General features: G+C 68.4%; 1 protein-coding gene across 1 annotated transcript in view; it reads right to left on the bottom strand.

Annotated features, from left to right (window-relative positions):
• Window positions 1-797: 797 nt before the first annotated feature.
• Window positions 798-20,261, bottom strand: part of ANKRD55 (ankyrin repeat domain 55) — a 30,438-nt gene continuing 10,974 nt past the window's right edge. Inside the window, 12 exon segments of the mRNA XM_028524759.1 lie at window positions 798-905; window positions 1,306-1,420; window positions 1,881-1,996; window positions 2,801-3,226; window positions 3,850-3,955; window positions 4,461-4,522; window positions 4,524-4,597; window positions 6,407-6,499; window positions 7,782-8,422; window positions 9,629-9,796; window positions 13,130-13,314; window positions 14,551-14,679. Of these exon segments, the coding sequence (XP_028380560.1) occupies window positions 798-905; window positions 1,306-1,420; window positions 1,881-1,996; window positions 2,801-3,226; window positions 3,850-3,955; window positions 4,461-4,522; window positions 4,524-4,597; window positions 6,407-6,499; window positions 7,782-8,422; window positions 9,629-9,796; window positions 13,130-13,314; window positions 14,551-14,679 (2,223 nt within the window).

Here is a 20,261-nt window from a genome sequence, read left to right as displayed (position 1 = left end):
GGGGACGGGGGCCAGACCGCTTCCTCATTTCCCCCACTGAGATGACATTTAAAGGAGCCACTCTCACCCACCCCCCCTCAGTGGGCAGCGAGGAACACCGAGCCCAGGCCTGTGGGCGGGGCGCAGAAAGCCCTGGGACCAGTCACCGGCTCTGGGCGGCACTGACCTTGGGCCCCGAGACGCTCCTGCAGCCCGCCAACCGCGCTCGGGCGGGCGCGGCTCCTGCCAGGCCCTGCATCCGACCGCGGGCCACCGTGCCCGGACACGTCCGTGCCAGACCATCCTCGCCAGACAGCCTGCTGTCCGGGGGCTGGTTGGAACACTCCCCTCCTCTCACAGTCGGGGTGGGGGGGGCAGGGAACGAGTGTGCACCCATCGGTCCGCGCGCAGGGGTGCGGTTACCGGCGAGTGCCGGGAGGGGGGTCGCCGCGGGGCAGGGCGTGTGAGGGTCTCCCGGAGCAGACGGGCGTCCGCACGCCTGCACCGCCGAGTGTCTTGGGCGGAGGCTGCGACCCAAAGGGAAACGGGGGCAGCGGTGGCCACACGCCCTCGACCTCCCCCTCTCCTCCAAGTGAGTCTCCGGCGAACGTCCCCAGGCCGCCTCTCCCTCAGGGCGCGGGAGCCACCGGGCACCGCCGGCTACAGCTGGGCCAGTGTGGCGTGGCTGGGTGGGCACAATGGCCCCACGCCCCCCCCTTCTCTCTCAGGCCCCGTGGTCTAGAGGCAGCCACGGCGATGAAGGGGTTAAAAATCAGGGCAAAGGGGCCGGTGCCTGGAGCTGTGAGCCTGTCAGGGCCTCAGACACCACACCCAGGCGAGCGCAGGGCAGGGACAGGCCCCTGTGCAGAGCCCCCGGAGGCCCCGGCGGCCACGTTCACAGGCAGCCCCGGGTCCAGGTCTGGGCGCTGGGGAGCCGGGGGGGGGGGGGGGGGGGGCCTGACCGCGGAGACGGCTCGGCCCGGGGATCCCCCAGCGCGGTTTCAGGCTGACTCTGCAGCAGGCGGAGTGGGGGCTCCCGGCCCAGTTCTGAAGAAGTGGCAGCAGCACCAGCCAGGCCACCGGCCCCTCCCGGCCTGCGAGACTCCGCGCAGGCACGCAGACCGCGGGGGGCTTTCCCGGAAAAGTCAGGTCTCAGCGGCACAGCCGCTGCCGCCGCTGCCGTGGCAACCCCCAGCCCGGCCCTCAGGGTCGCCCGGGCGAGCTCGCTTCCCGCCAACCTCGCGTCCAGCCGGGTCTCCGGCCGCCGGACCCTGACCACGGCCACCCAGCGGGTCCGCCCTGCTCCAGGGCCTGCTCCGTCCTCACCTGGGTCCTCGGCATCTCGCCCCTGGGGGGACCTGCACCTGCGCTGCAGCCCGAGACCCCGAAACCAGACCGCGCCCTGGCCTCACCACTGTTCCGCTTCTCCCGGAAACAGCACCTAAACCAGCCAGCCTGGGCACCCGTGGGCCCCATCACAGGGGTCTCCGCCCCCCCCCCCGACCCTGTGGACAGAAGAGGCATCTGCTGCATCACCCACAACTGCCCCCTCCCCCCCCCAAAATGTCCAGGCTCCCAAACAATCCGTCTTCTCTTGTGCCGACAGCGCCCTCCCCCCACCCTCCTTCCTAGAGAAACCGTCCACGGGCCCGACCCGGGAGGGCCTTCTGGTTGCTGGGCAGGACACTGCCGGACGCAGCGAGGGCTCAGTCACGCCAGTTAGGAGGAGACCTTAGGGTTTCCTCGGCCTCATTTTGTTTTGTTTTGTTTAGATGTTATTCATTTATTTTTAGAATAAAAAGAGGTGAGGGGAGGGAGGAAGAGAGGGAGAGAAACGTCAAAGTGTGGTTGACTCTCAAGCGCCCCCTACTGGGGACCTGGCCCACAACCGGGGCCTGTACCTTGACCGGGAATCAAACCGGCAATCCTTTGGTTCGCAGGCCATCTGCTGAGCTATACTGGCCAGGGCCGTTTGGACGGCCGTCCACAGAATCTCCCACACCCGCCCGTGGGACTTCTAGAACGGGAAAGGGCGGTTTGGGCGCCATCCGTGTGGACTGGGGCCGGGAGGCTTCCCCTGATCTTGCTCCGTGCCCTTCACCAGCCGAGTGACTCGGGGTGAGGGGCCCCACCTCTCCCTCGGCCGTGGGCCCCGGCCTGCGTGGGGGGGGGCCTGGGTGTGCGTGACAACTGGACAGAACAGCGCCTGGGAAGTTGGGGTTTTTGTGGGTGTCGGTAAACCATCTCTAGCAACGAAGGGAAAAATAAGTGACAAAACCAGAAAAAAAACATTTCCTAAGAAAACAGATTTTTAAAAGTTGTGTGCACACTGGGATTACCTAACCTCTGATTCGGTCAGTGAAATACTGGCTGAGAACGGACCCGCCCGGAGCCAGCCGGGCACCCCGGGGGCCAGAGGGCAGCGCTCCACCCACGGAGGTGGGGGCAGGCGGACGCCGCTTCTTTGCAGCTGAGGAAGGTTCTGGAAGGAGCCCGGAGGGAAAGGCCTGGCACGAGAGGATTCTCGGCGTGTGGATGTAGGGGCATCTGTGAGAGGTGTGGCTTTGTCCACAGCTGTGCCCGGGGGGTCCTTTTTTCCTTTTTTCTTCCCCTTCCCCCTCTCCCTCCCCTCCCAACTGCTGTGACCTCTCAGCTCTCCGCTCGGCAGGGGCAAGCCAGGGCCATTAAACGCGCACGTGGGGCCTGGGTTTTGGTCAGAGTGGCGACTTGTGGGATTAGTCACGCCCTCCCGTCCTCCCTCCCTCTCCCCGACTGCAGGAGGGGTGCGTCTCTCTGCCCCTCTGAAGCCAGGCGTGGCCACGTGACTCAGGCTGGCAAACAGGATCTGCCAGGCGGTGACGAGGCTCCCGTCTCCTGTCTCCCGAGCGCGGGTCACCGAGGCAGCCGTGGTGAAGCGGAACTCAGCCAGCCGCCCGCTGCCCGGGGCGGGACGTGGGCGGTGAACGGGAAGACGAGAGTGTCGGCCCATGAGGCTTGGGGGCTGTTTCTCAGTGATGCCCGCCGCCCCCTCCCCCCCCCGACACTGCGGGCGGCCGTGGAGGGCAGGCGTCCCCTCGTGGGGGGGCAGGTGCAGAGGCAGCCAGGTGGCGCGGGGGTCGGCCTCGCCGACCCGGGGAGAGAGTCTTCGCAGGCGGGAGTGCAGCCTGTCCCGAGCAACGCTCTTCCTCCTCTTCCTCCTCTTCCTCCGAGGCGGCACCAGGTCCTGCCCGTCACACTCGGCGGCTGCCTGGCGCGGGAGGCCGGGCCCCAGGTGCCCCCGTCCCGGTCCCTCCGTCAGATACCCGCCGTCCACACGGGACCGCGTGCCACACCCTCTGGTGGTTCCTTCCCCCGTCTCTCCCCCTTGCCCACTCCCGACCTCCTACCCCTCCCTTCCCTCTTTCCTGAAAACGAGGGAACAGCCAGGTGCCGGCTCTGTGCCGGCACCGCACGGCTCTCCGGAAGGCAAAGCCGGAGGGCCGCGGCTGGGCCTCGGGGGAGCTTCTGCCACGTCTGAGCTCCCGGACCAACCGGCACTGCCGACGGGACCCGGCGAGTGCGGCACTCGGCCGAGCGCGCACAGAGCGAGCGACACGCTGGCTAAAAAGCACCCGGGGGTGACTCTGACCCTTCGCAGCTCAGCCCTGGGCTGCAGCCCAGCCCAGACAGCACGCAGACGCCCTAGCGGGGAGACCCACGGTCCGCATCACGCCTGGCCGAGTCACAGCTCTGGGAGAGCTGCGAGCGGGCCACACCGTCGCTGGAGACAGGGAAACAAGGGGTTAAACGCACAGAGCATGTGAGGAATGCCTGAGAGACACCCGTTCCGCCCCGCCCTGTGGGGCCGAGACACAGGCCCTTCCAGCTCACCGTGTCTCCTTGCCACGGAGACAGCCAGTCGGCCCGAAGAGGCCCCACGCGAGGTCGCCGAGTGACGCAGACGACCAGGAACAGGGCCCAGTGCCCGGGGCCCGGCCTGCAGCCGGGGGTGACGGCATCAGAAACTGTTCTGCCGCCGGAGGCCGTCCATGGAGAAGCCATAAACTGTGACCGGTTAAGGAATTTACTACTTTAATTTTAACGACGTTCCGTCACGACAAGGTAGAATCACATACCACAAGCGCGAGGAACAATGGCAGAACGTGCTGTTCTGCTTGTCACTCCGCACGGCAGGCTCCCAGGAACAGAACGTGAGGTCCCTCGGGAGGGACAGCCGCCGCACGCGTCCCACGGCCACCTGGGTGGGCGCTCCGCCCGGCAGGGTCCAGTCCGGACACTCACACACGGTTGCGGTGAAGGCACAGCAAAGAAAGGGTCCGGGTGCTCGTTGGGAAATCCCGTTATTTGGAACGAAGAGTTCAGAGTCATAAACCGTGAACGGCTTATCCAGGGCAATTCACGAAGTCGAAGCCGGCCTTGGCCCGTACAGACCCGAGGGCCCTCCCCCGGGGACAGTGGAAAGTGTGCCGGGCGGTCCGTACACGCGGTCCGTACACGTGGTCCGGGCTGGCGGGTGGGACCCACGCTCAGTCTCCGTTCCCGGCTGCCGGGCTGGCGCCCCGGTGGCTCGGGATGGCGGGCAGCACCCGGCTGGCTCGCAGAGGCCCTCCGGACAGAACTGCGGAGGAGACAGAGGGGACACTCTCAGGGGCGGCCCCTCGCCATGTCCCCTGAGCAGTGGTGGCAGGAGAAGCGGGCTCTTCCTCCGGGAGCAAGGGCAAGTCTGAGGAGCGTGTGTGGAGGGGGCTGGGCTGCAGGAGGAGGCTGTGTGTGCACACACGTGTGTGTGTGTGTGTGTGTGCGTGTGAGCTCACCACACGCGCTCAGCGCCGTCAAGTACGCGCAGACACGAGTCAGGCCCAAGAGGGACTGCCGCGCGGTGGGCTCTGTGGCCGGGCAGAGCCCGCTGGGGGGGCAGCTGTTGGACACCCCGCCAGCACAAGCACGGGCCCTCTGCCGGCCCCGAAGCTCTCGGGCTCTGCTTTCACACAAAGTCAGAGGTTCCGGGCTTCTCTCAGGAACAGCACCGCCTGCCTTCCTTCCCACGTCCCCTCCTGGAGCTGAGCCGAGACTCTCACCTTCCCTGCACTCCTGACACGGGACCATGGAAAGCCGAGCACCTGGGCCCCGCCCAGGGACAGCCCCCCTGTTGGGCCCCCCGAGCCCCGCCAGGGTTTCAGCAGACGAGTGCCTGTCTGCGTTTGGACACCTGAGCCTCGCTTCTGCCCAGAGACGGGACCGGCCTTGAACCGCACGCGGCGGCTGCACCCGACCACCGGAACTCTCTGTGCACAGACCCCGAAGGTTGGAGGGCCGGGGCCCGGGCTTCTGCGGCTCTCTGCCACCCCGGGACCGCCCCTCCCCTGCCCCCCTTCCTTCTCTGGGAAAACAGAGGGTCCTCCTGAGACGCCCTGGCTGGCTGGGGCCGCCCGGAGAGCTCCGGGACTCGACCCGGCCCCTGCACAGCGCGGGCTGGGGCGGAGCAGGCGTTCTGGGTGTTTGCCCTGCGGACGGCTGCCGGTCGTCCGGCATCGGGCAGCTCCCACACCCCTCAGCGGCCGTAGTCCAGAGGCGCGGAGGGTGCGTGGGCCTGGACACGCTTGGGGCCCCGGGGCCGGGCCAGGATGGGACGGGGAGGGAGGAAGGACAGGGAGTCCAGGAAGCTCGCCCGTCTCAGGGGCGGCAGACTCGGCATCCGGCGGGGGAGGGGGGTGCTCCCGGCTCTGCCGTCGACTCTGGGAGTCGAGCGACCTCCCTGACCCTGGTCCCCTCTTCCCCACGGTGGGAGCGGTGAGGGGCTCTGCCCCTGAGGACATAGTGTCCGGGTGGCGGCCGGACTCCGCTGGACGACGAGCTCCCGGCTAACACCGGCAGACGCTCCAACAGGAAGGTCACCGCTGGGTGGACCCCACTGGTGTTTTACACTGGGAGACATCTTTGTGTAAAACATAACGGAGGTCGGCGACGCCAGGAGCACCACCTCGGTGGCAGCCGCGGGTGGACCGCTCCTTTCTGCGGCACGGCTCCGGCCGGCGGACGCGCAGGGCACAGACCCTCCAGCCGCCCGTCGGGGCAAACGGGCCCCGCCGAGGGGCCGACCTGAGGGGGGGGTTTCTGCGCACCGTCCACGCACGGGAGCTGGGACGTGCCGGACACGCCGTCTGTGCGGTCCCAGCAGGAACACCCCCCCCCCGGGGGAGGGAGCAGCTTTTGTTTTTGTTTTAAAAAACCAAGCATCACCGAGCTGGACGAAGCCCTAAGGACTGTCTCCGTCCTGTCCTGTTCTCCCGTGACTTACGAGTGCAGGCAGGCAGGCAGGCAGGCACGCCCACCCGACGAAGGACGGTAAACCGGGGCCACCCTCGGTCGTGCCCAGATGCGCCGACGCCCCCCGGGACGCGGCCGGAGGGAGACGCAGGGGACTCACATTTCTGGTCGGGCAGTGGCGCCAGGCTGTTCCGGCTGAAAGGAAGGTCCCTGATTCTGGCTCTGTCTGGGGACAGGTGGTGGAGGCTTTGCCCTGGGGACAAACACAGTTGCATCAACCGTTGAAGGGCCCACCAAGCGCAGGTTAGAAAAGGCAGGGGGCACGAGAACCGTGAGCGTGGTTAGAGGCCACCCCGGTGACGACAACGCTGACACCGGCAGCGTGACAGCCACACCTCACTGGGTTTCCACTGCAGCCCCGCGCTGTTTACATAGGGGGGAAAGGCATCAAAGGCACTTTGGAAGGCACCAGTTTAAGTGCAGTCTTAAGACCAAGCCCAGCGGGCCACCCACACTCTGAAACTTCCAAGGCTGGAAAGCAGAGTGGCAGGTCATAATGCGTCACGTGGCCGTCAGAGCCGAGGCGAGCGCGTGGGTGCTGGGCGGGACGTGTTCTCCCAGCGTGGGGCCCCTCGGCCCCGGCTGCACGCGGGACTCGCCCGAGGGGCCAAGGAGATACCGCCTCCCAGGCCGGTGGAGCGGGCACCGGAGACTGGGATTTGGTCTCCGAGTCACACCTCGACTCGGACCCCGACGGCAGCCTGCCCCCCTGGGTGAGTTCCCCAGCACTTTCTCCCGACGAGGAAACCGAGGCTCAGGGAAATGGAGTGACCACATGTGAGTGGCCGAGCCGACGGCGTGGCTCAGAGCCCTGGGCCACAGAGACGCTGCCTCCTAATAAATGAGGGTGACAGACACTCGACAGACACTCAGCGAATGAGGGCGTGACCGAGCCCTTCCTGTGAAAGCGCCGCTCGATCTCGCGCCTCAGCCCCAGAGAGAACCAGCTGAGTCAGGGCGCGGCCAGGCTGGCAAGTCCGTCCTCGCCCCTGAAGGCTCCCGTGCAGGCCGTGGGCTCCAGGGACTCAGCGGCCCAGAATGGCTGCCGGTGACCGGCACTCAAATCACTGGGAGAGGCCAGGCGGCACCTGCTTTCCCTGAGGGCACTGGATCCGGGGGCTCGAGAAAGAAAGGGGGCGTTTCCCGGCTGAGTGGCCCCGTGGTTGGAGTGTCGCCCCGCACACCCAAAGGCAGCGCTTTCAATCCCCCTTGGGGGGGGCGAGTACCGGAGGCAGCGGGTGGAGGGCTCTCTCTCACATCAGGTCTGTCTCCCTGTCTGGCTCCCTCCCTTCCTCTCCCAGGTGCGTGCACATGCCCTCCAGGGAGGATCAGAGACCAAGAAACGCAGAAGACCACCCGCCACCATTTCCCCGGCCCCGCCCTCCCGGCCTCTGCCAGCCCCGGCCCCTCCCCAGACGGGACCCCGGTCTCTGAGCGGCTGCTGGGAGTGAGGGCGGAGGGAGCCCGCACCTTACCTGCCCACGGGCCGTGCAGCTGAGGGAGGCGGGCAGGCCCGGGGGCGTCCTGCTGCGAGGGTCTGCCGCTCAGCAGCCGGTCCAGCAGCCTGTCGGCCGCAGCCGCCGGCCATGCCTGGCAGAGCCCCTCGCGGGGGTCACCCCTCAGCGCCTGGCCGCCCGGCCTGCTATGCAGCAAGTCCTGCTCGCTCCAGCTCTTCTGAGATGGCGGCGGGCCCGCGTGCTGGGGGCCGGCGTGGGCGGGGGCCCCAGGGCAGGCCGTGGGGAAGCCGTTGCCCACGGCGATGGGCGGGAGGCTCTGCGTTCTGATTGGTGGAAGCCCCTGACGGGCCGGGGGCCTCTTCTCCCGCCAGAGGTGTTTCGAGTCCTCAGGGGTCCTCTTTCTGAAGCCGACCATGGGCCCCTGGTCCCCGGGCTGCTCCTGGCAGTTGGAGCCCAGGACGCCGTCAAAGGTGGTGATGATGTCATCGACTTCCGAGGGGGGCTCCCCCCGGTGGGCGTCCGGGCGGCCGTCGTCCGGGGGGGCCCTCTGCCCTGCTCTCCTGCCCTTGCCGAAGATCTGGTGCAGCACGCCGTGACGCCCCTCCTCCTTCTTCCGGGGCCTGCCGGGCTGCGCAGGGGGGGGCCGAGCCGGCTCTGCTCTGTGGGGTACGGGGACACAGGCGAGGTCGGTGACCCCCCGCCGCATCCCCCGTGCAGCCCGCCCCCAGGCGCAGCCCCTCGGGTCACGGGGGGGGCACACCCAGGTGACTCCAGAGCTCCCCCTGGACCAGTGGATCCCAACCTGCCTGCCACGAGTTCTAAAACACACGCCACCAGCTGTGCAGTCGGGGGCTCGGGCCTCTTCCCCCCCCCGTCCCCCCGAGACTGTCAAATGAAAAACCAAATGACAACAAGAAACAGCCGGCAGGACAACAGCCGTCTGTCCGGTGGGAATGAGTCAAGTTCAGACGGGTTTTCTCGTCGGGTGGGCACAGGACATGACGCCCTCTTGGGTGGGCTGTGGGGTCTCAGTGGCCAGTTCCTGTGTCCTGAGGCGGACGCAACAGGCCAGGCCTCGCTGGCCAGCACAGGAGGGCTTCCTGGGCACCGCCCGACCCTCCTGGCTGGAGTGGGTCCCACCCCGGTCCCCCCCCCCCCCCCCGCTCAGCCCGGGGAGGCTGCCCTCCCCGATGTGCCCCAGACGGGGGTCTTCACCCCTGGGAGCCGCCGGTCGCGCCCTGCTCTCTCTTCTTGAGGACGGGCAGGCGCGGGGTGGGGACCAGGCTCTGGGCCGCAGAGGAGGCCAGGGGCGAGCCCAGCAGCTCACCGGAGTCAGGAGCCCCAGGTGTCCGGAGGGGCGGCCCCGGGACCCCGGGAGACCCTGCCACTCCCCCCCCCTCGGGGAGCCCGCCCACCTCGGGCCGGCTGTGGGCTGTTTGAGCCCCACCCCCCACCTCCATGGAGTTCCCGCCTGGAAACACCTCACGAACACGGAGCCCAGGGGCCGGAGCAGGGACGCCGCCTCGGGCGCCAGCCGCAGAGGAGGAGGCGCAGGGGCCGGAGGTGGGGGGGGGGCGGTGTAGTGAGCAGCAGGACAGCAGGCGCGGCCCCGGGGGAGCAAGGTCAGAGCGCATCGGCGGCACTCAAGGGGCTTCCCTGGGGCGCGGCCCCCAGGTCGCCCCTCGGAGACTCCGGTGCTCCTCCGAGGCCGCCGCCGCCGCCACCTCTCCAGGGCTCGTGGCTGCGTGCAGACGGCGGCAAAGGCAGCCGTCAGGGACTCACCGGGTCAGCCCGGACGGTGCTGGCGAACGGGCCAGTGCTCTCCGATGGGGGACGAGGGAACTCGAGCCCCACGCCACACTCACCTGCTGTCCTCGGAGAGGAGCCGGACGCAGGCCAGGTGGCCGCCGCGCAGCGCGTAGGCCAGGGCCGTGCTGCCGTGCACGTCTCGCAGGCCGTCGTCCACGCCCAGGTCCAGCAGGGCCTGCACACAGGCCGCCTGCCCGGCCGCCGCTGCCCAGTGCAGGGGTGTCCTGGGGGCCGGGGGGAGAGGGGACACCGGTGAGTGAGCACAGGCAGGACGGGCCCCTGCTCCTTGCGGGAGGGGCAGGTGGCTGGTCAGTGTGGGAACCGCAGGGTGGGAGGGGCTGGGGGGGACGGGGTGTGGGCCGGAGTCCAGTGCCCCCCAGCCTTCCGCCTCTGCTGGCCTTTCTGCGCGTCTCCTGGAAGAGGAAGGTGGGGGTCAAAGGTGGGGGTCAAAGGTGGGGGTCTAAGAGTGGGGCTGTTTTAAGGCTCTTCGTCCTTCATGCTGAGCTGCCTTCCAAGAAGACAGACCGACTCGCCCTCCTCCTGGCCCGGCCCCTCTCAGAGCCAAGTGCTGGCCTGGCCCGGACCCCTGGGCCCGGACCCCTCGGCCAGGCTGGTGGCCGAGGGACGCCTCCCTGGGGGTGTCCCTGGGGGCCCCGTGCTCAGCCACGAGCTGACCTTCTGGAGTGTGCGCTCAGCCGCCACGTGAGCTCCTCCCTGGGTGACTCACGCCCTTGCGGTGCGCATGCCGGTTCTCCGGCCGGGCGGTGAGGGCTCTGGGCACACTGCGTGCATCAGTCTGCCGTCAGACGACCTCATGCCAACATCTTCCCCAGCTGCTTGCTTGACCTTCAAGCTTTTAGTGACCTTCCACCAGTTTAAAACAATGACCTCTTCGTTGCTGTCTCTTTCACAAGTTTGGGCTTGGAGAGTCTTTCATCAGCCGGGGGGTAAATAAACACTCATCGGTGCCGAAACCTTCATTAAAATGTAAAACCAGCACTTTTTTAATCAAGTGAAAAGAAAAAGCCAGAGACTCGGAGCAAATACTTGCAGACCACACCCCCAGTGAGGGGCTGGCGTTCTGAACGGACACAGTGTTTCAGAGCTGGTGCGGAAGCTCAGGAGCCCGGAGCAGACACCGTCAGAGAAGACGTGGGTGGGCGGTCAGCCCGCGAGAAGGAGCTCAGCGCCTCGGTCCCCGGGGAGATAAGATGCAAATAAAACCGCTGGGAAACACACCACCACGTCACCGTGGAAACGGTTCCAAACAGAAATGCACACCGGCCCGGGGGGACCCCAGCTGCTGGAGGAGGGCCTGGGGGGCCTGGCGTGCCCACGTGGGACGGCGTCCTTGGGGGGGCTGCGAAACCAGCTGCTCTCGCACTGCTGACCGCCGGCTCGGCCGGGGCAGCCCAGGGGAGCAGGGGAAGCTCGCCTCGGTTTGCAGAGCGGCACCGCACGGGGAGTGTGGAGCCAACACTGCCCTGATGCGCACAGAGCCTTCGGGGCTGCCTGCCACGTGTGCCCCCGGGCCAGCTCCGCTGCGGCTCCTCCCAGCCCCCTGGGCTCCGGGTCCCAGAGCCCCCAGAGCTCAGGTCATCTCCTGCCCCTGGGACGGCCTCAGCTCCCACGGTGAGGGGTGGGGGGGCAGGGCCTGTGATCCAGGAGACGTGCACGCAAGGCGTGGCGGGGATGGTCGGGGGTGTGGGTGCAGGGACACAGGGGTCCAAAGCCAAGGACAGACCTCCGGACAAGCCCACACTCCCCGGAGAGCCCCGGGGACGCCCAGGGACACACTCGATGGAAGGCCGTCCTTCCTGGGACACGTAAGCCGGGAGTCAGGCGGCGGTGCGACCCCCCGGAGACGGGCCAAGTCTGGGGTGTTCAACCTTCTGAGCTCTTTCTGGGCCAGGCGCTCCGTGCCGTCCACCACAGGCCGGGACCCCCTTGTTTCAAACACCGTGGATTCCTGACGCGTTTTCATAACCAGGAGGACGCGTTCCCCCTCGTTCCTCTTCATCCTCTTTCGTTTCTTCAAGCCGGTGCCTCCTTTTCCTCCCTTTCCCCAGAGACCTCCTCTCCTCCGGGAAGTGGCGGCGACCGCACTTGCGCACCACAGCTTCGCAATGTCCCGGGAAACCCCGTCCCCGCGAGCTCCGGCTCCCCAGCGCCAGCGACCACGCACGTCAGCCGGGCGGCGGCGCGGGGAATGAGGAACCGGAGAGGGCGGGGCACGGTGCGCGCAGGTGGCCGGGGCGGGCACGGGCTCCAGCGATTTCACTTCGCCTTGAACTCTCGTGGCCCTGTCCTGCGCACCCCCGCCCGGTTTTACTTCCTCCCCGGGGGCCGGCCGGGCGGCAGGGACTGCATTTTCTCTGCTCGCGGTGGAGCTGCGTGTGTGCGCGCACACACACACACACACACACGGTGCGAACTGGCCGGCGAGGAGCGGGCTCCAGGAGGGTGTGTGTGGGAGCAGGCCGGCCGGCTATCCTCTCCCCCCAGCCCCCGCTCCTCCCGCCTTCCTGCTCCAAGGCCACTCACTCACCTTCGTCCCCTGGGCCCAAAGCCCTGGTGTGGGCTCACCTGCCCGGGGCCGACCCCCCCGCTCTGAGGGGCGCCTGCTGCAGGGACGGGGGCACCTTCCCTCCGACCGAGGTCCGGGGCCCGCCCCCTCCTGCCTCCCAGGCCCACGAGCAGCTCAGGCGCCCACCCCACGCTGCAGGGTGTCAGGTGCCGGGGAGCACCCCGCGGCCTCTGACACCAGGACGGGCAGTAAGTGGCTGGTCCTGCACGTCAGCCAAAGAGGCTGAGACCCCACCCACGATACAGAGCCTTCAACTTATTTTCCACGGTGCTGCTGCTGCTGCTGCTGCCGCCGTCGTGTTTCTCTGCTTCCCCTGAGCGGACGCCCGGCCTGGGCAGGTCAGGCCAGCACCGCAGCTGGGGGGCTCTGGTGAGTGAGTGTGGACACAGGGCCCGCGGGGCGGACAGCTGTGCGCTTGGGAGACGGGGCACGAGGCTTCAGGCAGCTGCTCCTCACCCCGAGTTAGGTCTCTTCCCTTTCTGGACCCCGCTTCCTTCTCCCTGCCAACGCCTCTTTCACGACTTGAAACATAAAAACGAGAACCCCATCAGGGCCCCACCTCGTTCCAAAGGACACAAAGCCTCTGCTGTGCTCCCGCCTGGAGAACAAGACTGTTGACATTGTGACGTGTTCGGGAACGAAGAAAACAGGACACGTGGTCGCGAACGCAAAGGTCACGGGCAGGGAGCCGGGCTGCCGGGAGCCCGACGCCGGCACAGCACGTGTGGCAAACTGCGGCGGGTCTCATGGTGCCATGCCGTGCCGTGCCGGCGTCGCCCCTCACAGCAGCGGCTGCCCTGCCCGGCGGAAACGGGGTGGCCCGTGTTGCTGCGAGCACACGCGTGCACACGTGCCAGCAGCTGGCACAGAGCTGGAGCCGCACCGGGCGGCCCCTTGGCCCGCCGCCTCACTGGAGGGGGCGTCTGCAGCAGGCAAGCCTGGCCCCGCTGTGCCCTGCGCCCCCAGTTACCTGTCGTCCACGTCCAGGGCCTGCAGGTCGCACGCGGGGACCCTCGCCAGCTCGGCCAGCACGTCGCTGAAGCCCGCGGCGGCGGCCATGTGCACGCAGGTCTTGCCGCTCTCGTCGTCGCAGTTGACCAGGGCGGGACCCTGGCGGTGGCTCAGGATGAGGGCGCACAGCGTCCGGTTCCCGCTCTGGAAGACGGGGCGGGGGTGAGGGGGGGCACGCGTGTCACGAGCCTGGTGGCCCCTCCCAGCCCCCATCCAGCCCCCCAGCCCCCGTCCGGGCCACCACGTGGCCCCAGCGGCTGACCGCCGAGAGACTGGCGGGTTGGTGTTCACGTCGGCAGGACGACTGTGACTATGAACCGCTGGGCCCAGCAGGGACTGGCTGCAGGGGTGGGGGGGCAGGGCAGGCGATTAGACGCTGGACGCGCTGTGGCAGGTGGAGATGACGAAAGCCGCCTGCCTGGCCCCCAGTTTGGCCCAGGGCTGGCCGGGTCCGCAGCGGCCGCCACCGTTGGAGGGACAAACCCAGGGCCGTTTCCCAACCCCTTCTGCACCCCCCAACCTCAGGCACCTACATCCACCTGACCCGGCCGGTGCCCCCTTCCTGGGCTGATGGGAGCGAACAGGGTGGGGGCGGCCTCAGAGGCATCGGAACACGGAGGGGCTGCTGGGTGGGGCACAGTGCCACGGTCCCCGGGGACAGAGCAGACGCCGCCCTGCCAGCCACCCCCCAGGGAGGGGAGAAGGCTTCAGGGAGCGTGGGCTCCCCCCCCCCCCCGTCCTGCACTCCGCCCCCTGGTCCCCTGCTCCGACCGCGAGTGTCCGGGGCCAGCCCTGGTTCTTCCGGTGCGTGTCCCGACACACACTCCCTTCTGAGACAGTGACCTGGGGGTCAGGAGCCACGGCGGCTGCGCACAGAACACGGGCAGCCCCCCCCCCCCGCCCCTCCGCTCCGGAGGGTTTGGGAGGAAGGAGGGAGTCACAGTCTAGACCCTTCGGAGGCTGATCCTGGAGCCCAGCGTGCCCGTGAGGAGCACCGAGAGAGCAGGAGGAGTGGGTGTGAGCGTGTGCGTGCGTGACTGTGTGCTAGTGTGTGTGTGTGTGACTGTGTATGTGAGTGTGTGCCTGTGAGGGGGTGTGCGCGACTGTATGTGAGTGTGTGGGGTGAGTGTGTGTGGGTGTGTGACTGTATGTCAGTGTGTGTGGTGAGTGTGAGTGTGTGTGTGTGACAGCCAAGGCAGGTCCCACCTGACGGCCCCTAACTCCCTCCCCCCCCCGCCCACCCCCTCCGCGGTGACGGGGGAGCTCGCTCCCCAGGTGTGAACGGAGGGGACAGGGCCCCGGGAAGCCCACCGTGTCACACAGAGAAGCCCCGCATGGGCACCACGGCCCCCCCCCCAGGGCGCCGCCCACCGGCCCTACCTGGACGGCCCAGTGCAGGGCCGTCTTGAAGTCCTTGTCAGCCAGGGCCGGGTCGGCGCCCTTCCGCAGCAGCAGCTGGGCGTGCTGGGGCTGGTTGTGGAAGGCCGCCCAGTGCAGGGGCGCCATGCCCTGTGGGGGGGCCAGAGCGGGCGGAGGTGAGGGCGGCCGCCAGGGGAAGACGGGGGTCACACCCTCTCCCGGGCCGGGGGCCTCACCGGACAGGCCGCTGCTGCCTGCTCCCCCATCCCTCACACCGTCGCCCGGCCCAGACTTGTCAGGCCTCCGCTCTGTGCCGGGACATGGGCCGAGGACACCACGGCGGACACCCCAGGGAGTAAGGTGGGTGGGACCCTGGCCCCGCGGGGACTGCTCTGTGGGAGAGGGAGCCGGAGGGACGCATGTGGGGAGCCCTGGCAGGGTGACACCAGGCAGGGACCGCTCCTTGGGCCTCTGGGAGCCGAGAGGAGGAAGTTGCAGGTGGACGGATGGAGGGGGGACGAAGGGAGAGGGGGGAGCCGTGGAAGGCGCTGGGCGGTTGCTCTGAAGGCAACGGGAGGGCAGCACCGGGCCCCGAGCAGATGCCGGCTCTGCCTGGCTCGCGCTGCACCGCAGAGAGCTGGTCCCGCCGTGGCCACGGGAGAACCGGCGCGGACACGGGTCAGTCGAGCCCCAGTTTCTTCTCAGGGTTGGAGGTCGCACGCTTCCAGCACCGTTCCGTGGTCCAGTGGACTCCTGAGGGCCCCTTGGCCCTGCCCGCACCTCTCGATGGCCCGCGGCAGAGCCGAGACGGCCATAGGTGGTGGCGGTGGGACGCGGGGCAGAGTGTAAAGAGGGGGTCCCGCCCCGGGCCCTGCCCCACCCACGGCGGGGGGGAGAGAGGGGCCTCCGCCGGGGTCCGAGAGCAGGGCTGACAGCGTCCCCCCTTAGCACTCACTGACCCAGGGGCCTCCGAGAGTTCTGGCGCTCGTGACCTCTCTCGCCCTGCGGTAAGTGTGGTGGGAGGACTGTGCCTGCTCCCCAGCCTCCAGCTCCGCCTCCTCCGGGCACACGGGCTCCGCCGCCCCCTGGGCAGGCGCGGCCTAACACTGAGACCCGACCGCACTGTGCGGCCACTGTCACGGAGCCTCTCGGGACGCCCACGTGGTCCTGCGAGCATCTGTCCTTCCTCCCCTGACAACCGGGTGCAGGGGCACACAGGCTCGAGAACATGCCGGAACCACGGGATGGAAGAGCCCTTGGCCCTGAGCCCGTAGGACAGGGCCATCTGGTCAACCAGCTCCGCCTGAGGCCGGCAGGACACAGGCTGACACCATGTCGCAGCCCCGAGACTCGGGACCCTTTGGGGACAGCGGCGAGCCCACGCTGGCAGGTGCCGCTCTGGTTCTTGGCCCACGGAAGAGGAAGCTGGGCCCCAGAGAAGCCCCCGAGTCCATGGGTGGGCAGAGAACTGAATCCAGGGTGTGGGGTCTGTGGGGCGCTGGGGTCAGACTTGAAGTCCCCTTGGCCGGCTCCACGTTCTGCCTCATTGGGCTGTGGTTCACCTTCAAGTGTCCAGTTCCAGCCACAGACCCCGAGCCTCCGGAGACGCTCGGATGACGTTTCAGGAAACGGTTCCACGTGGACAGGGGCGCTGGTCTCCGGGCGGAGGAGCTTTCTGTCCTGACAGCGTGCGGCCTGTCGACCTGACGAGGCTCGGAAGAGCCCGGCACACTTCACTCTCAGCCGGCCCCTGGAACCAGAGCAGCGGCCTCCTCTGGCCACGCACGGCTCCCCTCCCACCGGTGCCGGGGCCCTGCCGCTCCGCACCCCCGTGCCCAGGACGGAAGGCGCCGGGGGGACGAGGTGGGCACCCGGCTGTCGGCCCCCGTGGCTCCCTGGAGCGCCTGCTCAGAGGACAGACGGCTTTTCCTCGCTGTGCCTGGTGCGTGTCCCGCTTCTGTCAGACTTGGCTCTGCTTTTTAAAACCACGCGCACGGGATGGAGACGCAGAACAGGGCTCCTCCTCTTCCACGGAAAATGAGCTTGTCTGACGTGGTCCCTGCCCCCGAGTCACCCACGGAGCCCGGCGGCGTGTTTGGCAAGAGCTGAGAACAGGGCTGCAGCCGCTGTGCGGGGACACGTGACCCTGCGATATGAGACCCCATCACAGCCTGCAGTGCAGTTGTGAAACGAGCCTGCGGTTCCGAGCGGGTGGTTGCTGGCGGTCTGTGGGCCCTCGTCCCCTGCACACCACCGCTGGGCGGCCAGAGCTGCTGTCTCCAAACAACGCCCTCCCCCCATACACACGAACGACAGACAGACAAGCAGCCCAACTCCACCCCCTGCTTCGGCCACGGAGCCCAGTGGGGGTGGGCATAGCCGGTGTTGGTGTGCCCTCCTGCCTGGGGCCCAGGACTTTCTGTGCCCCCCCACTAGTCCTCCGGATGGCCCCGGCAGCACCCAGGTACTCCCACCTGAGCCACCGGTGGTGCCCAGTGGTGCCTGGTGGGGCACCGAGACGCAGGCGGGAGGGGCCATTGGCTGAGGCTGCCGACCAGCTCCGTGGCGGGGCCGGGTTCGAGTCCGGGTCTCTCCAATGCAGACCCCCCGGCTGGCTGTCACTTGGGAAATGAGCTCAGACGCTGGGAGAGGCGGGTCTCCGTGGTTTCGGCTGGAGCGATGTCTCCTCGCTTCTGGAACGGGGGCTCTCCGCAGCCCAAGGGTGGCCGCCAGCTGCCACCCACCACCCGCCACCACTTGTTCCACTCGCCAGCACCTCTGCCCCCCCCCCCCCAGGAAGGGCAGCTGGCGAGCGTTCGCTCAGGCGAGGCGTCTGGGGTACGTGTTCTCCCCCCACCCCCACCCAGGCCCCCGGGTCGTCGTCGGAAACAACTGTCGGTGACCCTGCCGACAGCCCCGAGCCGAGGGAGCCTCGAAGGACTGTGACCTCCCGAGACCGTGGTAGGGATCACGATGCACACGGCACGCAGCACACGGAGACACCGTGTGTGTTCACGCCGCAGCGCGAGCAGCTGCCTGTGTGTTCCCTGCCACACCCAGTCCCCACGGCCAGGGACCCCGCGGAGGCGAGACCGCCCGAGGCCGGCCGCCGGGCGCCAGGGGTGCCCGCGAGTCACGACACCCTTCGAAGACGCTCGCCTCCGCCCTGCAGTAGCGACAAAAGCAATGTGCCTGACAGAAAGCAGACATCTTGGGAACGGAGTTTCTCTCGGTGCAGATGAGACACAAAGGCGAGAAAAACAGCACAAATCAACGTCGGCCTCGAAGCGCCGGGGCGACGTCTCTCGAGGACTCGCGAGCAGACGGCCGTTGGAGCGCAGGCCGTGGGGACACCCCCTTGTCGAGGACGTGGACCCTTCGCCGCTTCCGCACAGAACTGCGGCCCCTCGGGGCGGGCGCGGCCTGCACGGCCCCCGGCGGGCACCTTGGCGTGTGTGGAGTGTGTGTGAGCGTGACGACGCCTCCTCTGGACTCCAGGGTCCACGGGCGGGCAACACGAGCCCCCCTCACCGCCCCCCCCGCCGTGGGCTGTGGGGCGTGGGGGCCGGGCGGGGGGACGCACGCCTGCGAGCAGAGACTCCGTTCCGTGTTTGCGAGGTGCGCACGTTCAGCACAGACGCTCTGCGTGGTGAAAAACGGGTCGGTTGCTCCGCCTCCCGGGGGCTGTACCACAAGCTGGTGTCTAGGGCCGGGGACCCCCTGCTCCGAGTTTGCCCTACCAGGGCCCGCTCTGCGCCTGAGGCCGTGTCTGGGGGTGCTGGGGCTCAGAGCTGCAGCCAGAGGCTCGCATCTGGTTGTTACGACGTGGGCTCGCTGTCTCGGCCGGGGGAACGCGGGCGTGGATGTCCGGCTGCTCACAAACAGTCCACTCGGGCCAGGACACGCCTCTGGCGTGGAATCCACCAGGCGTCCCGAGCACACACGTGCCAGCGCTTCTCTGGGTGGGCGTCAGGCTCCAGCCCGCGTGCCAGCCGCGCACGGCCCCTCTGTCATGGGGGCGTCTTCCCGCCGGAGCCGCGGCGAGAGCGGGAGAGGGTAGCGTCCAGGCAGTCGGCGGCGGCGGGCCCCCGGGGCTGCCAGGGAGCAGCCTGTCCCCGGTGCGGGGTCCCCCTGAGGCCCCAGAGGAGGAGGCGAGGCAGCAGCCCCGGCCGTCGGCCCCTCCCACGGGGTGCAGCTCTGCGGCGCGGCTGCTTCCGAACGAGTCACTTTGTACTTAAGCGGTGAGGTTAACGAGGCAGAAAACAACAAACAAACCCCGAAACCGGACCATTAGCCCAGAGCAGAGAGTGCAGGGAAGGAAGCACATGGTTAACAGAGAGACCTCGTGACGACGCGCAGCCTCGTGCTGACGGGTCCCTGGGGGCAGGGCCGGCCTTTCGGAGGCAAACGCACACGCACACGCACACGCAGGCGTGGGCCGGCACGAGCGACGGTTCGACGGCGTCACACTTTAAAATGTGAGCGCGAGAAAAGTGGAGTGAGCGACAGACGGAAAACCGTCTGTGACCCGACAGCAAAGGATTCGCTTCCAAGACGTGAGCTCCCGCGAACACGTGAGGGGGCGACGAGCCGCCCGGCCGAGGAGGAGACGGCGGGGGGGGGGGGGTCCCCACAGGCGAGTCGCAGGAGAAAGTGCAGAAACGGCCGTCGGCCTGCGAGGGCAGGGCCCCTCCCACGGGTTCCCTGGGGTGCACACGGAAGCGGCCTCAGGGAGCTCCGGCAGAGGGGCGGAGTGGCCATGTGGGAGGGGAGCGAGGGAGACAGGCGGGTGGGGGGACGGTGGCCGTGGGCCCTGTTCCGAGCCGTCCAGAGAAACTCGTGTGTAACACACTCACGAGGCTCAGACGAGGACTCGCCTGGGGAGGCGTCTCGAGGGTGAAAGGCGGGACAACCTAAACGTCCCTCCGGGGGAGCGGTGGAATATACACGGAGGTGCTGTCACAGCCCAGAGGGCCCCCACTGTGGGGCCCTGGACCCACAAGGACGCCGACCCAGCGCACGCCGTGCTCCCCCTGAACGGCGTGCCCCCGATGAGGTCGACTCACCAGCGAGGCGCAGGAAGGGACGCACAGTGACCCCGATGGAGGGCGCGGACGCTGCAGCGGTCCACGGGGACGGGGGTCACGCGCACAGGGCGTCGCCGAGCCAGAGAAGGCCGGCCCAGCAGGCGCACCGCCACGCCGAGACCGTCGCACAGGTGACAACGGGACAGCTGCTCAGCCCCAGGCCGGCGGGAAGCCGTCAGCACAGGTATGCCAGGTGGAGGGCAAGCCCCGTCCCAAGGTGGACAGCAGGAGGCCTGGCCATGCTACTCAGAGCAGTGCCCGGCCGGAGCTCGCGAAGTGCTTGTTTCTGGAGGTCCCCACACACCCCGCTCGGATGGCGGCTGACCCTGGGGGGCTGAACCGGGGACAAGGGGGTGACCCATGACGCACGAGGGGGCATCAGCGGGGATGGGCCCGATGACAGGTCACCTGGGGTGGGGGCTCTGGGACGGCTCTGGAGAGAAAGCGAAGTTTTAGAAGAGCAGAGGGACCGAAACACTTTCTGTGGCACGTCCCCTGGGGCCTTCGGACACGCAGGGGAGGCCGGGACAGAGACCCCTCGGCGGTGGCTGCCTGGGGCCCCCGTGGGGTGGCGGCCCAGCCGTCCCCCAGGACGCCCCAGCATGACCTGTGGTCTCTAAAGTTTGGAAAAGCAAACGCATTCAC

The sequence above is a fragment of the Phyllostomus discolor genome, chromosome 3 (assembly GCF_004126475.2).
Source record: "Phyllostomus discolor isolate MPI-MPIP mPhyDis1 chromosome 3, mPhyDis1.pri.v3, whole genome shotgun sequence".
NCBI lineage: Eukaryota > Metazoa > Chordata > Mammalia > Chiroptera > Phyllostomidae > Phyllostomus > Phyllostomus discolor.
The sequence above is the reverse complement of the archived record's forward strand: the minus strand, read 5'-3'. Positions and strand labels throughout refer to the sequence as shown.